The sequence below is a fragment of the Taudactylus pleione genome, unplaced genomic scaffold, assembly GCF_031769625.1.
Source record: "Taudactylus pleione unplaced genomic scaffold, aTauple2 ptg000108l, whole genome shotgun sequence".
Classification (NCBI taxonomy): Eukaryota; Metazoa; Chordata; class Amphibia; order Anura; family Myobatrachidae; genus Taudactylus; species Taudactylus pleione.
In genome coordinates, this window is record NW_028284510.1 from 381,029 (window position 1) to 403,478 (window position 22,450).

At 46.1% G+C, this 22,450-nt stretch overlaps 1 protein-coding gene across 1 annotated transcript; it reads right to left on the minus strand.

Annotated features, from left to right (window-relative positions):
• Positions 1-21,324: 21,324 nt before the first annotated feature.
• LOC148525418 (uncharacterized) lies at positions 21,325-21,927 on the minus strand. The gene has a single exon (XM_088470926.1). The coding sequence runs from the start codon at positions 21,925-21,927 to the stop codon at positions 21,325-21,327; it is 603 nt and encodes a 200-aa protein (XP_088327052.1).
• Positions 21,928-22,450: the final 523 nt, after the last annotated feature.

Genomic DNA, 22,450 nt, shown 5'->3' on the forward strand with positions numbered 1-22,450 from the left:
GTGACAGAGGCCAATAAGAAAGGAGAAGAGGGGGGGTGGTTACAGAGGCCAAGAAGAAAGGAGAAGAGGGGGGTGGTGACAGAGGTCATTAAGAAAGGAGAAGAGAGGGGAGGTGACAGAGGCCAAAAAGAAAGGAAAAGAGAGGGGTGGTGACAGAGGCCAATAAGACAGGAGAGGAGAGGGGAGGTGACAGAGGCCCATAAGAAAGGAGAGGGGACGTGACAGAGGCCAATAAGAAAGGAGAGGGGAGGTGACAGAGCCCAATAAGAAAGGAGAGGGGAGATGACAGAGGCCAATAAGAAAGGAGAGGGGAAGTGACAGATGCCAATAAGAAAGGAGAGGGGAGGTGACAAAAGCCAATAAGAGAGGAGAGGGGAGGTGACAGAGGCCAATAAGAAAGGAGAAGAGAGGAGCGGTGACAGAGCCCAATAAGAAAGGAGAATAAGGGGGGTGGTGACAGAGGCCAATAAGAAAGGAGAAGAGGGGGGTGGTGACAGAGGCCATTAAGAAAGGAGAAGAGAGGGGAGGTGACAGATACCAATTAGAAAGGAGATGAGAGGGGAGTTGACAGAGGCCAATAAGATTGGAGAGGAGAGGAGAGGTGACAGAGGCCAATAAGAAAGGAGAAGAGAGGGGAGGTGACAGAGGCCAATAAGAAAGGAGAAGAGAGGGGAGGTGACAGAGGCCAATAAGAAAGGAGAAGAGAGGGGAGGTGACAGAGGCCAATAAGAAAGGAGAAGAGAGGGGAGGTGACAGAGGCCAATAAGAAAGGAGAAGAGAGGGGAGGTGACAGAGGCCCATAAGAAAGGAGAAGAGAGGGGAGGTGACAGAGGCCCATAAGAAAGGAGAGGAGAGGGGAGGTGACAGAGGCCAATAAGAAAGGAGAAGAGAGGGGAGGTGACAGAGGCCAATAAGAAAGGAGAAGAGAGGGGAGGTGACACAGGCCAATAAGAAAGGAGAAGAGAGGGAAGGTGACAGAGGCCAATAAGAAAGGAGAGGGGAGGTGACAGAGGCCAATAAGAAAGGAGAGGGGAGGTGACAGAAGCCAATAAGAGAGGAGAGGGGAGGTCACAGAGGCCAATAAGAAAGGAGAAGAGAGGGGTGGTGACAGAGGCCAATAAGAAAGGAGAAGATAGGGGAGGTGACAGAAGCCCATAAGAAAGGAGAGGGGAGGTGACAGAGGCCAATAAGAAAGGAGAGGAGAGGGGAGGTGACAGAGGCCAATAAGAGAGGAGAGGGGAGGTGACAGGCCAATAAGAAAGGAGAAGAGAGGGGAGGTGACAGAGGCCAATAAGAAAGGAGAGGAGAGGGGTGGTGTCAGAGGCCAATAAGAAAGGAGAGGAGAGGGGTGGTGACAGAGGCCAATAAGAAAGGAGAGGAGAGGGGTGATGACAGAGGCCAATAAGAAAGGAGAGGAGAGGGGTGGTGTCAGAGGCCAATAAGAATGGAGAGGAGAGGGGTGGTGACAGAGGCCAATAAGAAAGGAGAGGAGAGGGGTGTTAACTGAGGCCAATAAGAAAGGAGAGGAGAGGGGTGGTGACAGAGGCCAATAAGAAAGGAGAGGGGAGGTGACAGAGGCCAATAAAAAAGGAGAGGAGAGGGGAGGTGACAGAAGATGATCACAGAGGAGGGAGGGCCGGAGGGGACATTATTGGGCAGCTTGAGGGAACATGAAATGTAGAAACGAATCTCGGATCCATAACATGTAGGATATAGAGCAAACCGAGATAAAACGAACATTTGGCCATCATACTGTGCAGCGCCCCATGAATTCCGGAACCCTGGATGGGCGCCATCTGTCCATTTTGGCACCCGGAGCTCGTGTCCCACTCCTACCACCCTCGCAACACCCCTGATTTTTTGAGCTGTTTGTATGGGGAATGGAAGTCTTTTTCTGAAGTATCTCTTACACCTAGCATGAGGTTGGTGCAAGTGCAAACGCTAATGATTCATGTATGCTCACCCAAATCTTTGTCCTAAATTTCCATCTAGGATTTGTCCAGGGAGTGGGTCCCAAATAATGTGCAATACACCCATTATGTGGTGACCCTTATCTATTAGCTTCTTCCTGCGGTATAGAAGTATGTTCTGTCCCCCGCAGGCTGAGTTCCCAGCATCCCATGGAGGGTACTCCTGCAGATCACTGTAACCCTCCTCTACAGGAGACTCCCGGAGGTCCAGGGTACAGTGTAAGTGAGCACTGTCTGTGTCTTGCTCACAGTGCTGAGACAGGCAGCTAAGCTGCCGGATGTCTGTCTCGGTCTGATCCTGCTTCTGTATTCTCACGGCCAGACTGGACAGCAGTGATGTCCATTGTAGTGACATTCGGGTCTGTAGCACCGAGGGGTGCACTCCGGGGCTGTGGGAAGCAGATCTCCGTTCTATGATAACAACCTTGCGGTTGTGTCGAGCCTGGCTTAGCCGGAAGGTCGGCGTTGGTGCAGCGTGCCATCCTCTACTGGTAACCTGGCAGCGTGCGAGCAGGTGGCCGCATCTGTAGGTGGTGGGTCCCAATGCACATCGGCCAATCACAGCTTCACCAGGGATTTTATGTGAACCTGCATCTAATGACCTGGAGTACATTTCCTCCTCTTGCTGCTCCCATACTCCTCACAACGTTTCCTTTTCCTAGTTTTTGGAAATGGTGTAAAAGTTCCATTTTCTAGGCAGTCAATGAGATGTTCCCTCATTAATTCATAGATGTAGCTGCAAGACGGAACGTCGTCATTGAAGAGGATCTCCACAGCATTTGCTATAGAATACACTACGCAGTCACTGGAGGTTTCCGGCTGTTGCTCCACATCCAGGATTTTGATGTTTTTCAGTGTGTCCTTTGGAACAACAGTCCCGTACAGTTCTTGCAGCTGTTTCAGAGCACAGGCGGTAAACTCTGACTGTTGAGCACTGTCCGCGACTTGTATCTGCCCATTCCGAAAACAGGACATGAAACAGTGTCTGCGAGGCTTATCTGGGTGGATCTGTACTGCAGGCCCAGAGACGGGGTTATAGGAGCTAAATATTCCTCCCCATGTGCACTGCAAGCCTTGCGTATTAAATTGCCGCCACAGTATGGACTGAGCGGCATCAATGATCTCGGGGTTCAGAGCTCCGCCGCTCTGCAGTCTGAATCCATGTGCCTCTGTTAGCCCCAAATGAGGCAGCCACATTTTCTGTAAATGTGCAAGAAAAAACTTAAATTAGAAAAAAAATACAATATCTTTCTAAGTACAGTACTAATCTTGTACTATAATGTTACTTATATGTGCTGAAAAGATACATGCACAGCATATACCCATTGCTTAGGACACTAGGTAATGGTATACAGGTGTGGTATGGTACCTATGTAATCAATGTAACAGTATAGAGTCAAGATATTTGCCAGAAACTAATTGGAATAGTATAATGAATCAATGGTATTTAACAAAACAAATAGCATGAAGGAGATATGCTGGTATATGACATTCGGTCCTAAAGAACACTGATGTTTACAGCAAACTAGAAACTTGTCACATAAGCTGAGCGCTCCTGATACCTGCAGGCAATGTGTAAGTAGTGTCGCAGATTCTGTTGCACTGGGGGAGAGTTACACAATAATAAATAAGATACAGTAGTAAAGTATGAGAGCCAATGCCGTAAGGTCACATGACTGCCTTCGCCCATTCTGCGACTTTCCACTGTCCACCAAATGTCACTGCAAGGTGGCATTGTTGCAAGTTTATGTTCTGGCTGATGACAATTAAGGCCTGTATTCAATTGGCTTCGCACCCGCTATACTTTTTCGCATTCCGCACTTTTAGCCTACATCACGTGTTTGCATGGGAAACTTTTTGTGCGCTCCCCCGCTATTCGCCGTATTCAATTCTGAAAGATGCCCTAACATTGGGGCTCAATATAGATGTTCCCGAATGGCCCTAATAAAGGTAATTGGGGTTGTGTCAATAGCATCTAATTAGTGTCTTTGCACAAGTGGTGAAGAATAGTATTAAGAAGTATTTTTGGTGAAAATAAGTAGTCCTATTAAATTTGGGGTACTTGAAAACGGGTGCTAGCATGGTTTAAAGTCGCAAAAGTGAAGTTTTAAAAAACGCGCCTTCAGCAAACACCTGCAATCAAAAATCATTTCACCCATACGTGCAGCAGACCCCCCAAAAGTCTATTTCACTACTTTTTATGTTTGTACCCCAACTTTGTACTTTTCGCCCCCATTTTCAAAGTAATTTTTTGGGGTGTTCCTCTGGGGTTTTTTTTAGGGATTTTTTTTACGGTTCTCTTTTGGGGACTGTTCCACGGGTTCTGAGTGGTTTCCCCACCTTTGCACCCCAAAAAAAAAAAATTAAATAATTTTCTCCTGTTATTCAGAGGCAAATCCTTTTCGCCCATTACATCACATTGCGTTTTCTGAAACTATTTGGATTTGAATATGGAGAAAAGTTTCTGAATGATGAAATGTCGCAATCGGCGATACTTTTTCGCGGATCTCGGATTTTCGCGGCTAATTGAATACGGGCCTAAGTTGTAGTTTATTATCTTATTGTAGTTTTGTTGAAGTCAGTGTGGCTTGTCTGGAGCACCATTTATCATACACAACGAGCTTTATTACTATGCGTATGATAAAAGTCATTAATAAATGAGGCCCTAAGTTTCCCAATGGCGAGATGTGGCGTGAAGGACTTTGGCCTATAGTATTTGTGTTTGCAGGGGCGTCACTAGATATCGCCAACCAGGAAAGAGGTCCTGACTGTCAGCAGCTTTCCCTCTAATCATAGGAGTGTTGATAACATCATGTAACTTATTACATTTCTCAATGGTGAGATGAGTGAAGAATAATACATAAATAAATAAGGTGAGGCATTAGTGATCTGAGTAATGGTATTAGATTACCCTACAGTCTGTGGCGTCATGAGGGGGGTGCGAGGGGTGCGGGCTGCACCCGGGTGTCACCCTTAGAGGGGGTGACACCAAAATGCCGGCTCCTCCGCAGTGACAGGAGCTGGGTGCTGCAGTGTGACTTCTCCTGCAGCACCCAGCACCTGTCATAGAAGAGGAGCCGACAGTGCTGACAGCGATGCTGGGCTGCCCCCGGAGTGACGTCATCGGGGTCTCCCCCCGCGAGGCCACACCCCATCCGGCGCACAGGGATAGTCAGAGTGCGCACTGGGTGTCACCAGTTCCGGTGGCGCCTCTGCCTGCAGTGAATTCTATACAAGTGATTGTATTAATGTCATTTGTGATTTAAAATATCCTCATAGAGTTGATTGTGTAGGCCAGGGATATTTAACATGCGGCCCTCCAGCTGCTGTGGAACTACACATCCCAGCATTCTCTGCCTTGTTTTTTGCTGTTAGGGCATGCTAAAACTGTGGCAGGGCATGCTGGTGTGTGTAGTTCCACAGAAGCTAGAGGGCGGAATGTTGGAATCCCCCTGATGTAAGCCAAACAAGCGGCAGAATCAGACAGACAGTACAGGAGAGCAAGAGAAGAAATTCTGATTCCGAAACTGATGAAATACATTCTAAGGCGCATATTTGTATTATAAGTATAGGAAGCCCAATTGCAGAAGAGAACATGATTGATGATGATTAGCAAGAAAAATAATTACAAATAAATAAAAAAAAGATGACCGGGGGAAAAAAAATAGCCCACCCCGCCAACAATACAAAATACCTCTAAGCACCAATGGTCAGAGCATGGTCTGCTTACAGCTAATACAGGGGAACAAACATTTTGTGAGGTCCCCCAAAAAGCTGCAACCAGCACCATGCTTAGCTAGTCCCATTATAATAGTGCCATGTTATTAAACTATATTTTCATTTAATAATTACTTTAAAATATTCTTACCTGAGACTCTCGTATCAGTAAAAAGCGTTAATGTAATGAAAAAATGCGTGTATATAGCTATATCAATATATAACCAGTACACAGCTCACTCTCATCCAATAACTGATTGTCCTGTACCAAGCAGGGCCTTTTCTCTCACACCTCTGTGACATCACAAACGCTGTCATAATCAGCCTCACCCTGCCTGCTTTCCTCCACTGCACTGCATGTAATATAATCTACGTGCTTTATTATAAAGATTACTTAATATAAAAGGTAGTGTAAACATCTTGTCACCGAGGGGCCTATTCATCAACACCTCAATAACGGTTTTAAGGAAATTTTCCATAATTACAGTTTTTTTAGTATTCATTAACACACTTAACACAGGAGATATCACTGATATCTACTGGTTAAGTCCGTCTGCGTTAATTTCCGCAGAATTACCGCAGCTGTAATTAGTGCTGTGCATGCGCCGCTTTTGTGAACATAATGGCGCATACGTAACACTGATTACAGCTACGGAAAGGTAGAGTAGAGAGGGAAAAGTATCTATTTAACGAAAAGCTGTCATCGCAAAAATGACAGCTTTTCAGCATAAATACTGATGGAGAGGAGGAATGATGAATTCCTCCAGTAATTAGGCAGAACTCCATGCGAGTTCTAAACCTAGTTACCTCCATCAGTTTTTAGTGTTGATGAATAAGCCCCATATCTCTATTAGAGCACATAGAAAATGTAAAATACAATAAAGCAATAATCACCCTTAGCTTAGGGAATCTCTCAAACAAATGTCCTAACGTGGATATTAGGTGAATAGAAGAGCCAATGTTTTTTCCCGTGTTATTACATTCAGTACCAGAGCCAAGAGCCTGGTGCTGGTTCATGAAATACTGGGGACCCCTACGTTTTTTTCCCTCTGTATTTAGTGAACCAGCAGCGGCTCAAAGAGCCCGATGGTGGTTATGCTCAGGTGGAGGGGTGACCCCCCACTGTTTACTTTTTAACAGTTTCTTTACTTAATAGTATAGAAACATGCAGCCTGCGCGTATCTCACTGATATGTCCCCGCATTTACACTAGAGCGCAGTTTTTCTTTTCTTTTTGTGTTTACCAGTGAGGTCGACAATCACCTCTTTTTTACTGCTGCACTGGTGTCTGAGACCCCTGCTTGATTAGCGCTAGGTATCTTTTCTCTTGTACTAGGCTGTATGTTCAGGTGTGTTTGACTGCGGGGTTCACAGGGAACACTGGTAGGAAATACGATCACATGCACCCAGGGGCGGATCGGGGATTAAAAGTGGCCCTGGAAAAATCTTTGGAAGTTGCCTCAAGTAGGCGGCACGAAATCAACTGTAGGCGGAGCCAATAGCAAAGTAGGCGGGATTAGAGATCTGTGCACGTGCAGGTCTCCTATTGCAAGATTGCTCACTGTGGGCCCGATTCAGACCCGTTCGCTAGGCTGTGTGCGCTCGCAGCCGTAGCAATGGGCAGTATGCAAATGCCATGATCGCACGCTAAGACATATGACGCCCTCTAGGTCTTAACGTGCGATCGCCGGGTGAAGTCAGACTCCCACCAGCCTGTAGTAAAGACGTCCACTTTCAGACGTCATCTCCAGGAAGTGTATGAAAATATTGGTACCATCAGGCGACATCGAACCAGCACGCAGTGCATGAGGTAGACCCTAGCCTACCGTAAACACTGCGAATATCCATCTGTGTAAAACAGCTCAGTGACGTGTATGCTGATGCTGCGTCTTAATTATGCACAACCTTAAATTGGTGTAAAGATGCCAAGCCATGCCTACGCTAGTGCAAGCACACACCGTTTACACAGACCTGCCCCTGCCACCACCCACACACGCCCCATTCTGTCACTCAAACTAGTGCTCTGGAAGTATGCTGAGAGCGATCCAAAATGCATTAAGCTGGTGAAATATTGGACATTGTGACCAGGGTATTCGTGGAGCAAGTGAACTGCTGTTTGGTGTCCGGAACCATCGCTCCCCACTACTGTACTTCCAGAAAAACATCACTGGTACCCATATCCTGTGGTAGTGCATCATTTGGCGATGCTTTATGCGTATGTGTTTTATTGAGAATGTGAGTGTATCTTAAAAAATATATAACAATTTATTTATAAGACATCACTGCACTATCTCTTTCTTTTGCGATCACTACATATGGAAATCATTTATTAGAGTAAGAGACTTTTTGTATGTACCTTTTATATATGATTGAGCTAAGGTGGTAACTGTATTGGTGTATTATTAATAATAAATAGGAGTAAGTAAGGAATCTCTTCGGTTTCCACTAGCTGAAGTCATTTGCGCACACCTTGAATCATTTTTGCATACTATCATATGGGACTTAGGAAGCAGATGTAAATATAATGTATTTCTGTGTAAAGTATATATTTGCTTCGCATAGAACTGAACAGAGGGCCTGATTCAGAGCCGGACGCTATTTGAGGGCGCTCGTTCAGAAAAAGGGGCTGGCTATTTAAATTGAGCGCTCACTCTTTGCGGTCTGTTGACGCCTCTATGTCTGAACGAGCGAACAAAACATGCGCTCGCTATTTTGAAAAAAACGCCCCCTGGCCGCTCGCATCATACGTCATCTCCGCTATTTATTAGATTAATCGAGTACATCGAACGCCGTCTGAACTGCTCGCTATTCTTGTGGTAGCATTTTCCAGGCCCAGAGTCTCCTCTATTGACTGATAACAATGATTCAAAGTAGATAAAAGTCAGATCCTAGGAGCTATACATAAATAAAGCAGTGACAAAGCAGCTACTCTATAATGCCAGATAGTGCATCACTAAAGCATTTCGTACCCCCAATGGGACCCCAATGCCCAGCATAAAACTGCCGCTGTTTGCTGGGTTCTCTTCACTCCAGTATTCCCCCGCAGGCTGCCCATACCCCACTAGCTCAGTACAGTACAGCACCCTGGATCGGCGGAGCCAGGACTGCCTAGCTCTGTACATGGGAGACTACATAACTGCTGGCGTAACAGCAGGGGAATGGGCACCCCGGACCCGAGCACCCACAGCAGCTGACGCACTTGCCGCTGCTGCAGTAGTGGAGAGCCCACCGCTACAGGACCCACACGCGACCTCTTCGCTATAAAGGAGGGGCCTGCCTTCCCCCTTTGGGCAATCCTAACTGCCCTTGTTTGTAAAGGAACAGGGCTCAGTGGCAAATGCTGATAGGGGTGTGCACCGGCCACTTTTCGTGTTTTGGTTTTGGATCTGGATCTTTCTTCGTGTTTTGGATCTGTATTTTTTTTTAAAAAAGCATTAAAACAGCTAAAATCACAGAATTTGTGGGTTTTTCTGCTCCTATGCTATTATTAACCTCAATAACCTTAATTTCCACTCATTTCCAGTTTATTCTGAACACCTCACACCTCACAATAGTGTTTTTATATGCAAAAGGTTGCACCGAGGTAGCTGGATGACTATGCTAAGAGATACGAGTGGGCGGCACAAACACGTGGCCCATCTAGGAGTGACACTGCAGTGGCAGACAGGATGGCAGTTTGAAAAACTAGGCCCCAAACAGTACATAATTCAAAGAAAAAAAAGAGTTGCTTTATGGAATTGTCCTTGGCCCTCCCACCCACCCTTGTTGTATAAACAGGACATGCACACTTTAACAAACCAAACATTTCAGCGCCAGGGTCTGCCACACGACTGTGGCTGAAATGATTTGTTCGTTTGGGCCGCCACAAAACAAGCTGGCAATTAATCTGTCCCTGCACAAACTGGCTCTACTGAGGCAATATGTCGTCCTCATCCTCCTCATGCACAGATTCCTCACCCTCTTCAGTGTTGTGTACATCCTCATCCTCACAGAGTATTAATTCGTCCCCGCTGGAATCCACAACCACAGGTCCCTCCGTACGTTCTGGAGGCTGGTCTCCCTGGAGGAGTTGATAATTCATTTTATGAACATCATCTTCTCCACATTTTGTGGAAGCAACCTCTTATACCTTTCGCTGACAAGGTTCCCGGCTGCACTAAACACGCTTTCGGAGTACACACTGGAGGGGGGGCAACTCAGGTAAAATAGAGCCAGTTTGTACAGGGACCTCCAAATTGCTTCTTTTTCCTGCCACATGTACGGACTGTCTGACATGCCTACTTGGATGCTGTCACCGATGTAATCCTTTAACAGACAGACGCATGCTTGTTGCTGCTGCTTTAAGGATGCAGGTGCGTCTACAGCCCACACATTTCACAAAGACAGAAAAAAAAAGAAGAATATTTTTATTGTTTGTGGAGCACACTTTGAGGGTTACACCACCCTTTTACAGACAGATGCACGCTTGTCGCTGCTGCTTTGAGTATGCAAGTGCGGCTACAGCCCACACAATTCATAAAAACAGAAAAAAATATAATTTTTTTATTGTTTGTGGAGCGCACTTTGAGGGTTACACCACCCTTTAACAGACAGACGCACGCTTGTCACTGCTGCTTTGAGGATGCAGGTGCGGCTACAGCCCACACATTTCACAAAGACAGAAAAAAAAAGAAGAATATTTTTATTGTTTGTGGAGCGCACTTTGAGGGTTACACCACCCTTTAACAGACCGACGCACACTTGTCGCTGCTGCTTTGAGGATGCAAGTGCGGCTACAGCCCACACAATTCACAACGACAGAAAAAAAACGAAGAATATTTTTATTGTTTGTGGAGAACACTTTGAGGGTGTCACCACCCTTTAACAGACAGACGCACGCTTGTCGCTGCTTCTTCAAGGATGCAGGTGTGGCTACAGCCCACACATTTCACAAAGACAGAAAAAAAAGAAGAATATTTTTATTGTTTGTGGAGCGCACTTTGAGGGTTACACCACCCTTTAACAGACAGACGCATGCTTGTCGCTGCTGCTTTGAGGACAGTATCATATGCAGTGACAGTAGACTTGTCAGAAATTGTTGGCACGTCCTTCAGTCCGGACCAGATGTCCAAACCGGCCCTTGACTTATGACACAGGCGCACGCTTGGTGCTGCTACTGTGTTGATGCACGTGTGGCTACATCGCACACAAGTCACAAACACATAAAAAAATAGTTTTTTTATTTTTTGGAGCACTTTGAGGGTTACACGACCCTTTAACAGAAAGACGCTCGGTTGTCGCTGCTGCTTTGAGGATGCAAGTGCGGCTACAGCCCACACAATTCACAAAGGCAGAAAAAAAAAGAATATTTTTATTGTTTGTGGAGCACACTTTGAGGGTGTCACCACCCTTTAACAGACAGACGCACGCTTGTAGCTGCTACTTTAAGGATGCAGGTGCGGATACAGCCCACACATTTCACAAAGACAGAAAAAAAAAGAAGAATATTTTTATTGTTTGTGGAGTGCACTTTGAGGGTTACACCATCCTTTAACAGACAGACGCACGCTTGTTGCTGCTGCTTTGAGGATGCAAGTGCGGCTACAGCCCACACAATTCACAAAGACAGAAAAAAAAAGAAGAATTTTTTTATTGTTTGTGGAGCGCACTTTGAGGGTTACAGCACCCTTTAACAGACAGACGCACGCTTGTCGCTGCTGCTTTAAGGATGCAGCTGCGGCTACAGCCCACACATTTCACAAAGTGAAAAAAAAAGAAGAATTTTTTTATTGTTTGTGGAGCGTACTTTGAGGGTTAAACCACCCTTTAACAGACAGACGCACGCTTGTCGCTGCTGCTTTGAGGATGCAAGTGCGGCTACAGCCCACACAATTCACAAAGACAGAAAAAAAAAGAATATTTTTATTGTTTGTGGAGGGCACTTTGAGGGTTACACCACCCTTTAACAGACAGACGCATGCTTGTCGCTGCTGCTTTGAAGACAGTATCATATGCAGTGACAGTAGACTTGTCAGAAATTGTTGGCACGTCCTTCAGTCCGGACCAGATGTCCAAACCGGCCCTTGACTTATGACACAGGCGCACGCTTGGTGCTGCTACTGTGTTGATGCACTTGCAGCTACATCGCACACAAGTCACAAACACATAAAAAAATAGTTTTTTATTTTTTGGAGCACTTTGAGGGTTACACCACCCTTTAACAGACAGATGCACGCTTGTCGCTGCTGCTTTGAGGATGCAAGTGCGGCTACAGCCCACACAATTCACAAAGACAGAAAAAAAAAGAAGAATATTTTTATTGTTTGTGGAGCACACTTTGAGGGTGTCACCACCCTTTAACAGACAGACGCACGCTTGTCGCTGCTGCTTTAAGGATGCAGGTGCGGCTACAGCCCACACATTTCACAAAGACAGAAAAAAAAGAATATTTTTATTGTTTGTGGAGCGCACTTTGAGGGTTGCACCACCCTTTAACAGACAGACGCATGCTTGTCGCTGCTGCTTTGAGGATGCAAGTGCGGCTACAGCCCACACAATTCACAAAGATAGAAAAAAAACGAAGAATATTTTTATTGTTTGTGGAGCACACTTTGAGGGTGTCACCACCCTTTAACAGACAGACGCACACTTGTTGCTGCTACTTTAAGGATGCAGGTGCGGCTACAGCCCACACATTTCACAAAGACAGAAAAAAAGAAGAATATTTTTATTGTTTGTGGAGCGCACTTTGAGGGTTACACCACCCTTTAACAGACAGACGCACGCTTGTCGCTGCTGCTTTGAGGATGCAAGTGTGGCTACAGCCCACACAATTCACAAAGACAGAAAAAAAAAAGAAGAATTTTTTTATTGTTTGTGGAGCGCACTTTGAGGGTTACACCACCCTTTAACAGACAGACGCACGCTTGTCGCTGCTGCTTTAAGGATGCAGGTGCGGCTACAGCCCACACATTTCACAAAGACAGAAAAAAAAAAAGAATTTTTTTATTGTTTGTGGAGAGCACTTTGAGGGTTACACCACCCTTTAACAGACAGACGCATGCTTGTCGCTGCTGCTTCGAGGATGCAGGTGGAATCTAGACGGGATTTGGAACCGGGGACACACTACCTCCATCAATTGTCTAAATCCCACTGCACTAATGGCGGATACTGGACGCACGTCTAACACCAACATAGCAGTCAAGGCCTCAGTTATACGTTTTGCTTCAGGATGACTGCTGTCGTACTTCATCCTCATCGCTAGGGACTGTTGGAGGGTCAATTGTTTAGTAAAAGTAGTGGTGTTCCTACTTCCTCTCTGAGATGATGAACAACTCCCAGCAGCAGCAACAGCACTAGGAGGAAGTGGTTCTTGATCTTTCCCTATTTTATTTTTATCGGAGAAAGTTTGGTCCTCTATTTATGTTATATTGATATATACGTGCGGCTAAGGCGCACACAAACACAGAAAATATTTTTTTATTTGGTTTGGAGTGTACTTTGGGGGTTACAGCACCCTTTAACGGTCAAGCCAGCCGGCCCTTTACTTATGACACAGGCGCGCGCTTGGCACTACTTTGTTGATGCACGTGCGGCTACTGCGCACACAATTCACAAACATAGAAAATATTTTTTTATTTGGTTTGGAGTGTACTTTGGGGGTTACAGCACCCTTTAACGGTCAAGCCTGCCGGCCCTTTACTTATGACACAGGCGCACGCTTGGCACTACTTTGTTGATGCACATGCGGCTACTGCGCACACAATTCACAAACACAGAAAATATTTTTTTATTTGGTTTGGAGTGTACTTTGGGTGTTACAGCACCCTTTACTTATGACACAGGCGCACGCTTGGCACTATTTTGTTGATGCACGTGCGGCTACTGCGCACACAATTCACAAACACAGAAAAAATATATATTTTTTTAGCACTTGGAGGGAGCACCCCTGACGGACAGAGCACCCCCTAGACAACACTACAGCACCCCTTTAGGACTGGGACACTGCACAGGACTTTGGAGTGGAAACAGCCCCTATGGACAACTGACTGCACAACACTTGCTGCACCACTATATTCATTACATGTTTTCCAGATCTCCTAGTTGGTGTACCACTATATCCATTACATGTTTTCCAGATCTCCTAGTCGGTGCACCACTATATTCATTACATGTTTTCCAGATCTCCTAGTCGGTGCACCACTATATTCATTACGTTTTCCAGATCTCCTAGTCGGTGCACCACTATATTCATTACATGTTTTCCAGATCTCCTAGTCGGTGCACCACTATATTCATTACATGTTTTCCAGATCTCCTAGTCGGTGCAAAACTATATTCATTACATGTTTTCCAGATCTCCTAGTCGGTGCACCACTATATTCATTACGTTTTCCAGATCTCCTAGTCGGTGCACCACTATATTCATTACATGTTTTCCAAATCTCCTAGTCGGTGCACCGCTATATTCATTACTGGCTTTCCAATTTATTTACTACTGGCTGCACAACTATATTCCATACATGGAAAACATGTAATGAATATAGTGGTGCACCGACTAGCAGATCTGGAAAACATGTAATGAATATAGTGGTGCAGCCAGTAGTAAATAAATCAACAGGGACTGAAGTTTGCCAGTTAGTCAATTAGTGACACTACTGAGGGGATCCTAATTTTGTATGGCCCCTTATAATCTGGGGCACTAATAGGGCTTCCCCCTTTGGCAGACTGTGGTACCTGGGAGGGCTTCCTGCCGCGCCTAGAGCAGGCAGCAGCAGCCCCCCCCAGTATAAAGATGGCGGCCGCACTCGGGGCAAAGCCACGCCGCCTTTGCGACCCTAATCGTGGGCGCGCAACCGCCCGCAGGCCGCTCATTGAACCAACCAGTGGGGCAGCACCGCTGCCTGCCGCTGGTTAAACAATATAGAGACGGAGCCAGCAGCAACACGCTGAGCCGCGCTCCGTCTCACAGCACAGACGGGGCCGAAGCTTCCGGCCTCAGCTGCGCTAAGGCGCAAGGGCGCGCCTTGCGCCGTTTGGAGAGGCAGGTTCGGAGGCGACGGATACCACCGGCCGCCTCCGTACAGCAAATATAAACGGCAGGGGCCGACAGCCTCGGCCATAGCTGCGACCCTGCCCTACTGCGCAAGCGCTGCCACAGGCCCAGTCCGTAATAAGCGCGGCGGCAGCGGCCTGCTCAGGGGAGGGGGAGAGAGAGAGAGAGAGAGAGATGGGCAGCACGGGAGCATGCTGTTTTAGCCCGGCAGCACATACAGCGGGCAGCGTAACAGAGGAGCGATGGGTGGACATTATGACGGGCAACAGGGAGAGACCAGGAAGGAAGGAATCATTGGGAAAGAATACAGGGAAAGCATGAAATAATATGTGAAAATAATTAAAGTATATGCTAAGAGTACAAAAGAATAGTAGGAGGGAAGAGAAGAGGAGAAGGAGAAAAGACAAAAGGGAGATTTAATCAGGGGAGTCACATCACACGTTACTTCTCTGTCCTGGAAAAAAAACTGGAACAAAGAGGCAGATTTACATACATCACTCCATTATACCCCTAGACCACTCCCTATGAACATTCATTGGCTGCATAAGAACAGCTAAACTTAAAGGGGCAATAGCCAACATGTTATTAAACTGGCAACACTCAAAACACTCATGGTTTAATGTCACTCATGCTTAAATGTCAGCCTTCGGGCTTACATATACTATTAAATTGCACTGTTTAAAGTGGAATTGCAGCTGCCTGACCCAATGGTTCGTTTTGTGGCTGGGAGGGATAGCCCTGTTGTGGCTCCTGTGTGGACTCAAACGTGTCTGCTGGTGTCTCCTCTTCAGGCTGAGGTTCTTCCATAGCAAAAAATGTTTTTACCAGAGCAAGTAAAGATGACTCCTTTGTAGGGCACTCTTAATAAGAGAAGTTTATTATGTAAGGAATTTTAACAATTATTTCATATGTATTTTAATGAGTATACTAATAAAAATTAATATTTTAATATAAGTATAATTTCTTATTCTATCTAAATAAACTTCTTTTATTAAGATTGCCCCACAAAGGAGTCATCTTCACTTGCTCTGGCAATCATTTTTTTTGTATATTTTGACCTCTCTAACCCCAGTGTGCACCACCAACCAGTGTTTTGAATTGAGATAGCTTTTTCAATCTATGTGACTACATATTACTGTTGGTTTTTTCTCATATATTCATATATTGATACATATTCCTGTGCAGACTCTTCTTCACATTTTCCCTTTCCCCCATATTTTGGAGTTCTTCTATAGCAGTCAGGATTGTAGGTTCCTCCTCCGGCTGGTCCTCAGCCATTACTTGTGGTCTAGATGCTGGTTTTGCTTAAGATGAGTCCAATCATATCAGACAGCTGATAATACATATGGAATGGGGGGATATGCGCTCAACTGAGGATATGATGTATGTGGAAAAACCATATCAATGACAAAGATGTATAAAGTAATAGTGTTTATTGATAACCAAGATTAGAATCGGTCAATTATAAAAGGTCAATATTACAATGTCTGAATCCCAATTAGGGATGATAGAAGAGTGTAGGTACGCCAATCACCTTCTCACTGTGACGCTCTTTCAGGGATTGTATCTCTATAAGGTTTTTGATCTTCTTCAGTGGCAAACGCAGAATTTTTAGGGGGGTTGTTAGTACTGTATGTTACCCTGATGTGCTATACTGTGAGACCATCAGTGAGGGATGTAAACTTAGGGGTGAGTGATACATAAATGGAAGCAGTATCCCACATGTATGCTCACCCAAATCTCTGTCCTAAATTTCCCTCTAGGATTTCTCCAGGGAGTGGGTCCCAAATAAGGTGCAATATCAATGTTTTTTACACCCATGATGTGGTGACCCTTATCTATTAGCTTCTTCCTGCGGTATAGAAGTATGTTCTGTCCCCCGCAGGCTGAGCTCCCAGCATCCCATGGAGGGTGCTCCTGCAGATCACTGTAACCCTCCTCTACAGGTGACTCCCGGAGGTCCAGGGTACAGTGTAAGTGAGCACTGTCTGTGTCTTGCTCACAGTGCTGAGACAGGCAGCTAAGCTTCCGGATGTCTGTCTCGGTCTGATCCTGCTTCTGTATTCTCCCGGCCAGGCTGTACAGCAGCGGTGTCCATTGTAGTGACATTCGGGTCTGTGGCACAGAGGGGTGCACTCCGGGGCTGTGGGAAGCAGATCTCCGTTCTATGATAACAACATTGCGGTTGTGTGGAGCCTGGTTTAGCCAGAAGTTAGGCACTGGTGCAGCGTGCCATCCTCTGCTGGTAATCTGGCAGCGTGCGAGCAGGTGGGCGTGTCTATAGGAGGTGGGTCCCAATGCATATCGGCCAATCACAGCTTCAACTGGGGTTTTATGTGAACCTGCATCTAATGACCTGGAGTACATTTCCTCCTGTTGTTGCTCCCATACTCCTCACGATGTTATCTATGTGCCCAATATGAGGCAGCCACATGTTCTGTAAAAAAAACTTTAATTAGAAAAAAATACAATATCTTTCTATCTTTCCTATGTAATCATGTAATCAGTGTAACAGTATAGTCCAATATTTGCCAGAAGTCAATGGGAATAGTATAATAAATCAATGGTATGTAACAAAACAAATAGCATGAAGGAGACATGCTGATATATGAAATCCGGTCCTAAAGAACACGGAAGTTTTGCAGCAAACCAGAAACTCGTCACATAAGCTTAGCGTTCCTGATGCCCGCGCCAATGTGTAAGTAGTGTCGCAGATTCTGTTGCACTGGGGGAGAGTTACACAATAATACATAAGAGTGATAACGTATGAGAGCCGAAGCCGTAAGGTCACATGACTGCCTTTGCCCATTCTACGACTTCATACAGCTGTGCACCAAATGTCACTGTAAGATGGCATTGCAGCAAGTCTTTGCTCTGGCTGATGACAATTTGGTTGTGGTTTATTATCTGATTGCGGTTTTGGTGAAGTCAGTGTGGCCTGGCTGTGATGGCCTGGTAAGGAAACGGGACGAATGTCATGGCTGCTAACTTTGGCCTATAGTATTGTGTTTGCCGGGGCTTCACTAGATATCAGCAACCAATCATATGAGTGTTGATAACATCATGTAACTTATTAAGTTTCTCAATGGTGAGATGTGCAGTGAATTAGGACAGTGTCAGCATGCAGTGGTGTACTCTCACAAGTGCACTGCCCATCTGCCAGAGAGGGATCCCAAGATCCCTGTTCCTTGTCAATGTACAGTAGCTCATATAGCATGCAGACACTGCCGTTTCCACAGGAGGTTATTTTGTAGTGGGAACTGGGCAGTGGCAATGCCATCACACGTAACCTAGACTAGATGGGCAAAGTGGTTCTTATCTGCCATCAAAGTCTCTATTTCTATGTTTCTATGTATGACCTGGGGGAGTGTCATGGGATTGTTGTTGGCATGTATTATAATCCACATATGATTAGAGTCAGAGGAGTAGTGTGGAACCATGGTGCCTGGAGAAAGTGCATGTCATAGCGCCCCCCTCCCTGTACTGAACTGTTCCTGTGGGGTATGACCAGCCTGCGGGGGAATACTGAAGTTAAGAGGAAAACAGCAAACAGTGGCAGTATCATGCTGGGCATTGAGGTCCCATTGGGGGAATAGAATGCTCCGGTGACTTATCTGACATTAAGGAGTAGCTCCTTTGGCACTGCTTTATTATGTATAGCTCCTAGGATCTGACTTTTATCTACTTTGAATCATTGTTATCAGTCAATAGAGGAGATTGTATTATATATTTTGATCATTTACCTTAAACTGACAGAGTACATGTGCTAGAGTGAGATTCCACAGGGTGCAGAGCTTATTACTGCAATCACTGCCCCAAGCAGCTGTCAGTGGAGTGGGAACACCTATGGGAATCCCCTTCTTAGCTACGCTCCTACTTCACAAATATACATTGTACCTATATTAATGTGAGTACTACTACCCATGCTCTGTCTACCACCATTATTATTATTCCAGGTCTCCTAATATTTTTTAAAGGACCTTTCAAATAACACATTATGGTCATGCCTGGGAACACCTCCATTACTTTACATAGCAAAGCAGTGACTGTTTTTTAAAGTCATGCCTTATAATTGATGTTTAGGATTTTACTTTAGATGTGTTACTTTCAAGTTAATTGAAGCCCAATGATGAATGAGGAGAGAAGGAGGGAGGGGATCAAAGAGGAGAGGGGAGAGGAAAGTGCTGATCAGAGAGGGGAGGTGACAGAGGCCACTAAGAAAGGAGAGGAGAGGGGAGGTTACAGAAGCCAATAAGAGAGGAGAGGGGTGGTGACAGAGGCCAATAAGAAAGGAGAGGGGAGGTGACAGAGGCCAATAAGAGAGGAGAGGGGAGGTGACAGAGGCCAATAAGAAAGGAGAGGGGAGGTGACAGAAGCCAATAAGAAAGGAGAGGGGAGGTGACAGAGGCCAATAAGAAAGGAGAGGAGAGGTGGCAGAAGTCAATAAGACAGGAGAGGAGAGGAGGTGACAGAGGCCCATAAGAGAGGAGAGGGGAGGTGACAGAGGCCAATAAGACAGGAGAGGAGAGGGGAGGTGACAGAGGCCCATAAGAAAGGAGAAGAGAGGGGTGGTGACAGAGGCCAATAATACAGGAGAAGAGAGGGGAGGTGACAGAGGCCCATAAGACAGGAGAGGGGAGGTGACAGAGGCCAATAAGAAAGGAGATGACAGGGGAGGTGACAGAGGCCAATAAGACAGGAGAGGAGAGGGGAGGTGACAGAGGCCAATAAGAAAGGAGAGGGGAGGTGACAGAGGCCAATAAGAAAGAAGATCAGAGGGGAGGTGACAGAGGCCAATAGGAGAGGGGAGGTGACAGAGGTCAATAAGAAAGGAGAGGAGAGGGGAGGTGACAGAGGCCAATAAGAAAGGAGAAGAGAGGGGAGGTGACAGAGGCTAATAAGAAAGGAGAAGAGAAGGGAGGTGACAGAGGCCAATAAGAAAGGAGAAGAGAGGAGAGGTGACAGAGGCCAATAAGAAAGAAGAGGAGAGGGGAGGTGACAGAGGCCAATAAGAAAGGAGAGGAGAGGGGAGGTGACAGAGGCTAATAAGAAAGAAGAGGGGAGGTGACAGAGGCCAATAAGACAGGAGAAGAGAGGGGAGGTGACAAAAGCCCATAAGACAGGAGAAGAGAGGGGAGGTGACAGAAGCCCATAAGACAGGAGAGGGGAGGTGACAGAGGCCCATAAGAAAGGAGATGACAGGGGAGGTGACAGAGGCCAATAAGACAGGAGAGGAGAGGCGACAGAGGCCAATAAGACAGGAGAAGAGAGGGGAGGTGACAGAGGCCAATAAGAAAGGAAAGGAGAGGGGAGGTGACAGAGGCCAATAAGAAAGAAGAGGAGAGGGAAGGTGACAGAGGCCAATAAGAGAGGAGAGGGGAGGTGACAGAGGCCAATAAGAAAGGAGAGAAGAGGGGAGGTGACAGAGGCCAATAAGAAAGGAGAAGAGAGGGGAGGTGACAGAGGCTAATAAGAAAGTAGAGGAGAGGGGAGGTGACAGAGGCCAATAAAAAAGGAGAGGATTGGGCAGGTGACAGAGGCCAATAAGAAAGGAGAGGAGAGGGAAGGTGACAGAGGCCAATAAGAACGGAGAGGAGAGGGGAGGTGACAGAGGCCAATAAGAAAGTAGAGGAGAGGGGAGGTGACAGCAGATGATCACAGAGGAGGGAGGGCCGGAGGGGAGATAATCTGGGCAGCTTGAGGGAAGATGAAATGTAGAAACGAATCTCGGATCCATAACTTATTTAGGATATAGAGCAAACCAAGATAAAATGAACAGGCGGCCGTCATACTGTGCAGCGCCCCATGAATTCCGGTACCCTGGATGGCGCCCTCTGTCCATTTTCTCACCCGGAGCTCGTGTCCCACTCGTACCACCCTCGCAACACCCCTGATTTTTTGAGCTGTATGTATGGTCTTTTTCTGAAGTATCTCTTACACCTAGCATGAGCTTGGTGCAAGTGCAAATGCTAATAATTCATGTATGCTCACCCAAATCTCTGTCCTAAATTTCCATCTAGGATTTCTCCAGGGAGTAGGTCCCAAATAAGGTGCAATCCTGATTTTTGTACACCCATGATGTGGTGACCCTTATCTATTAGCTTCTTCCTGCGGTATAGAAGTATGTTCTGTCCCCCGCAGGCTGAGCTCCCAGCTTCCCATGGAGGGTGCTCCTGTAGATCACTGTAACCCTCCTCTACAGGTGACTCCCGGAGGTCCAGGGCACAGTGTAAGTGAGCACTGTCTGTGTCTTGCTCACAGTGCTGAGACAGGCGGCTAAGCTTCCGGATGTTTGTCTCGGTCTGATCCTGATTCTTTATTCTCCCGGCCAAACTGTACAGCAGCGGTGTCCGTTGTAGTGACATTCGGGTCTGTAGCACCGAGGGGTGTACTCCGGGGCTGTGGGAAGCAGATCTTCGTTCTTTGTTAACAACCTTGCGGTTGTGTCGAGCCTGGCTTAGCCGGAAGTTTGGCGTTGGTGCAGCGTGCCATCCTCTACTGGTAACCTGGCAGCGTGAGAGCAGGTGGCCGTGTCTGTAAGTGGTGGGTCCCGATGCATATCGGCCAATCACAGCTTCACCAGGGATTTTATGTGAACCTGCATCTAATGACCTGGAGTACATTTCCTCCTCTTGCTGCTCCCATACTCCTCACGACGTTTCCTTTTCCTAGTTTTTGGAAATGGTGTAAAAGTTCCATTTTCTAGGCAGTCAATGAGATGTTCCCTCATTAATTCATAGATGTAGCTGCAAGACGGAACGTCGTCATTGAAGAGGATCTCCACAGCATTTGCTATAGAATACACTACGCAGTCACTGGAGGTTTCCTGCTGTTGCTCCACATCCAGGATTTTGATGTTTTTCAGTGTGTCCTTTGGAACAACAGTCCCGTACAGTTCTTGCAGCTGTTTCAGAGCACAGGCGGTAAACTCTGACTGTTGAGCACTGTCCGCGACTTGTATCTGCCCATTCCGAAAACAGGACATGAAACAGTGTCTGCGAGGCTTATCTGGGTGGATCTGTACTGCAGGCCCAGAGATGGGGTTATAGGAGCTAAATATTCCTCCCCATGTGCACTGCAAGCCTTGCGTATTAAATTGCCGCCACAGTATGGACTGAGCGGCATCAATGATCTCGGGGTTCAGAGCTCCGCCGCTCTGCAGTCTGAATCCATGTGCCTCTGTTAGCCCCAAATGAGGCAGCCACATTTTCTGTAAATGTGCAAGAAAAACTTAAATTAGAAAAAAAATTCAATATCTTTCTAAGTACAGTACTAATCTTGTACTATAATGTTACTTATATGTGCTGAAAAGATACATGCACAGCATATACCCATTGCTTAGGACACTAGGTAATGGTATACAGGTGTGGTATGGTACCTATGTAATCAATGTAACAGTATAGTCAAGACATTTGCCAGAAGCTAATTGGAATATTATAATGAATCAATGGTATTTAACAAAATAAATAGCATGAAGGAGATATGCTGGTATATGACATTCGGTCCTAAAGAACACTGATGTTTACAGCAAACTAGAAACTTGTCACATAAGCTGAGCGCTCCTGATACCTGCAGGCAATGTGTAAGTAGTGTCGCAGATTCTGTTGCACTGGGGGAGAGTTACACAATAATAAATAAGATACAGTAGTAAAGTATGAGAGCCGATGCCGTAAGGTCACATGACTGCCTTCGCCCATTCTGCGACTTTCCACTGTCCACCAAATGTCACT

Bases quoted from the DNA above. Each gene is read 5' to 3' on its own strand.
- LOC148525418 (XM_088470926.1), bottom strand. From the start codon at position 21,927: ATGTGGCTGCCTCATTTGGGGCTAACAGAGGCACATGGATTCAGACTG.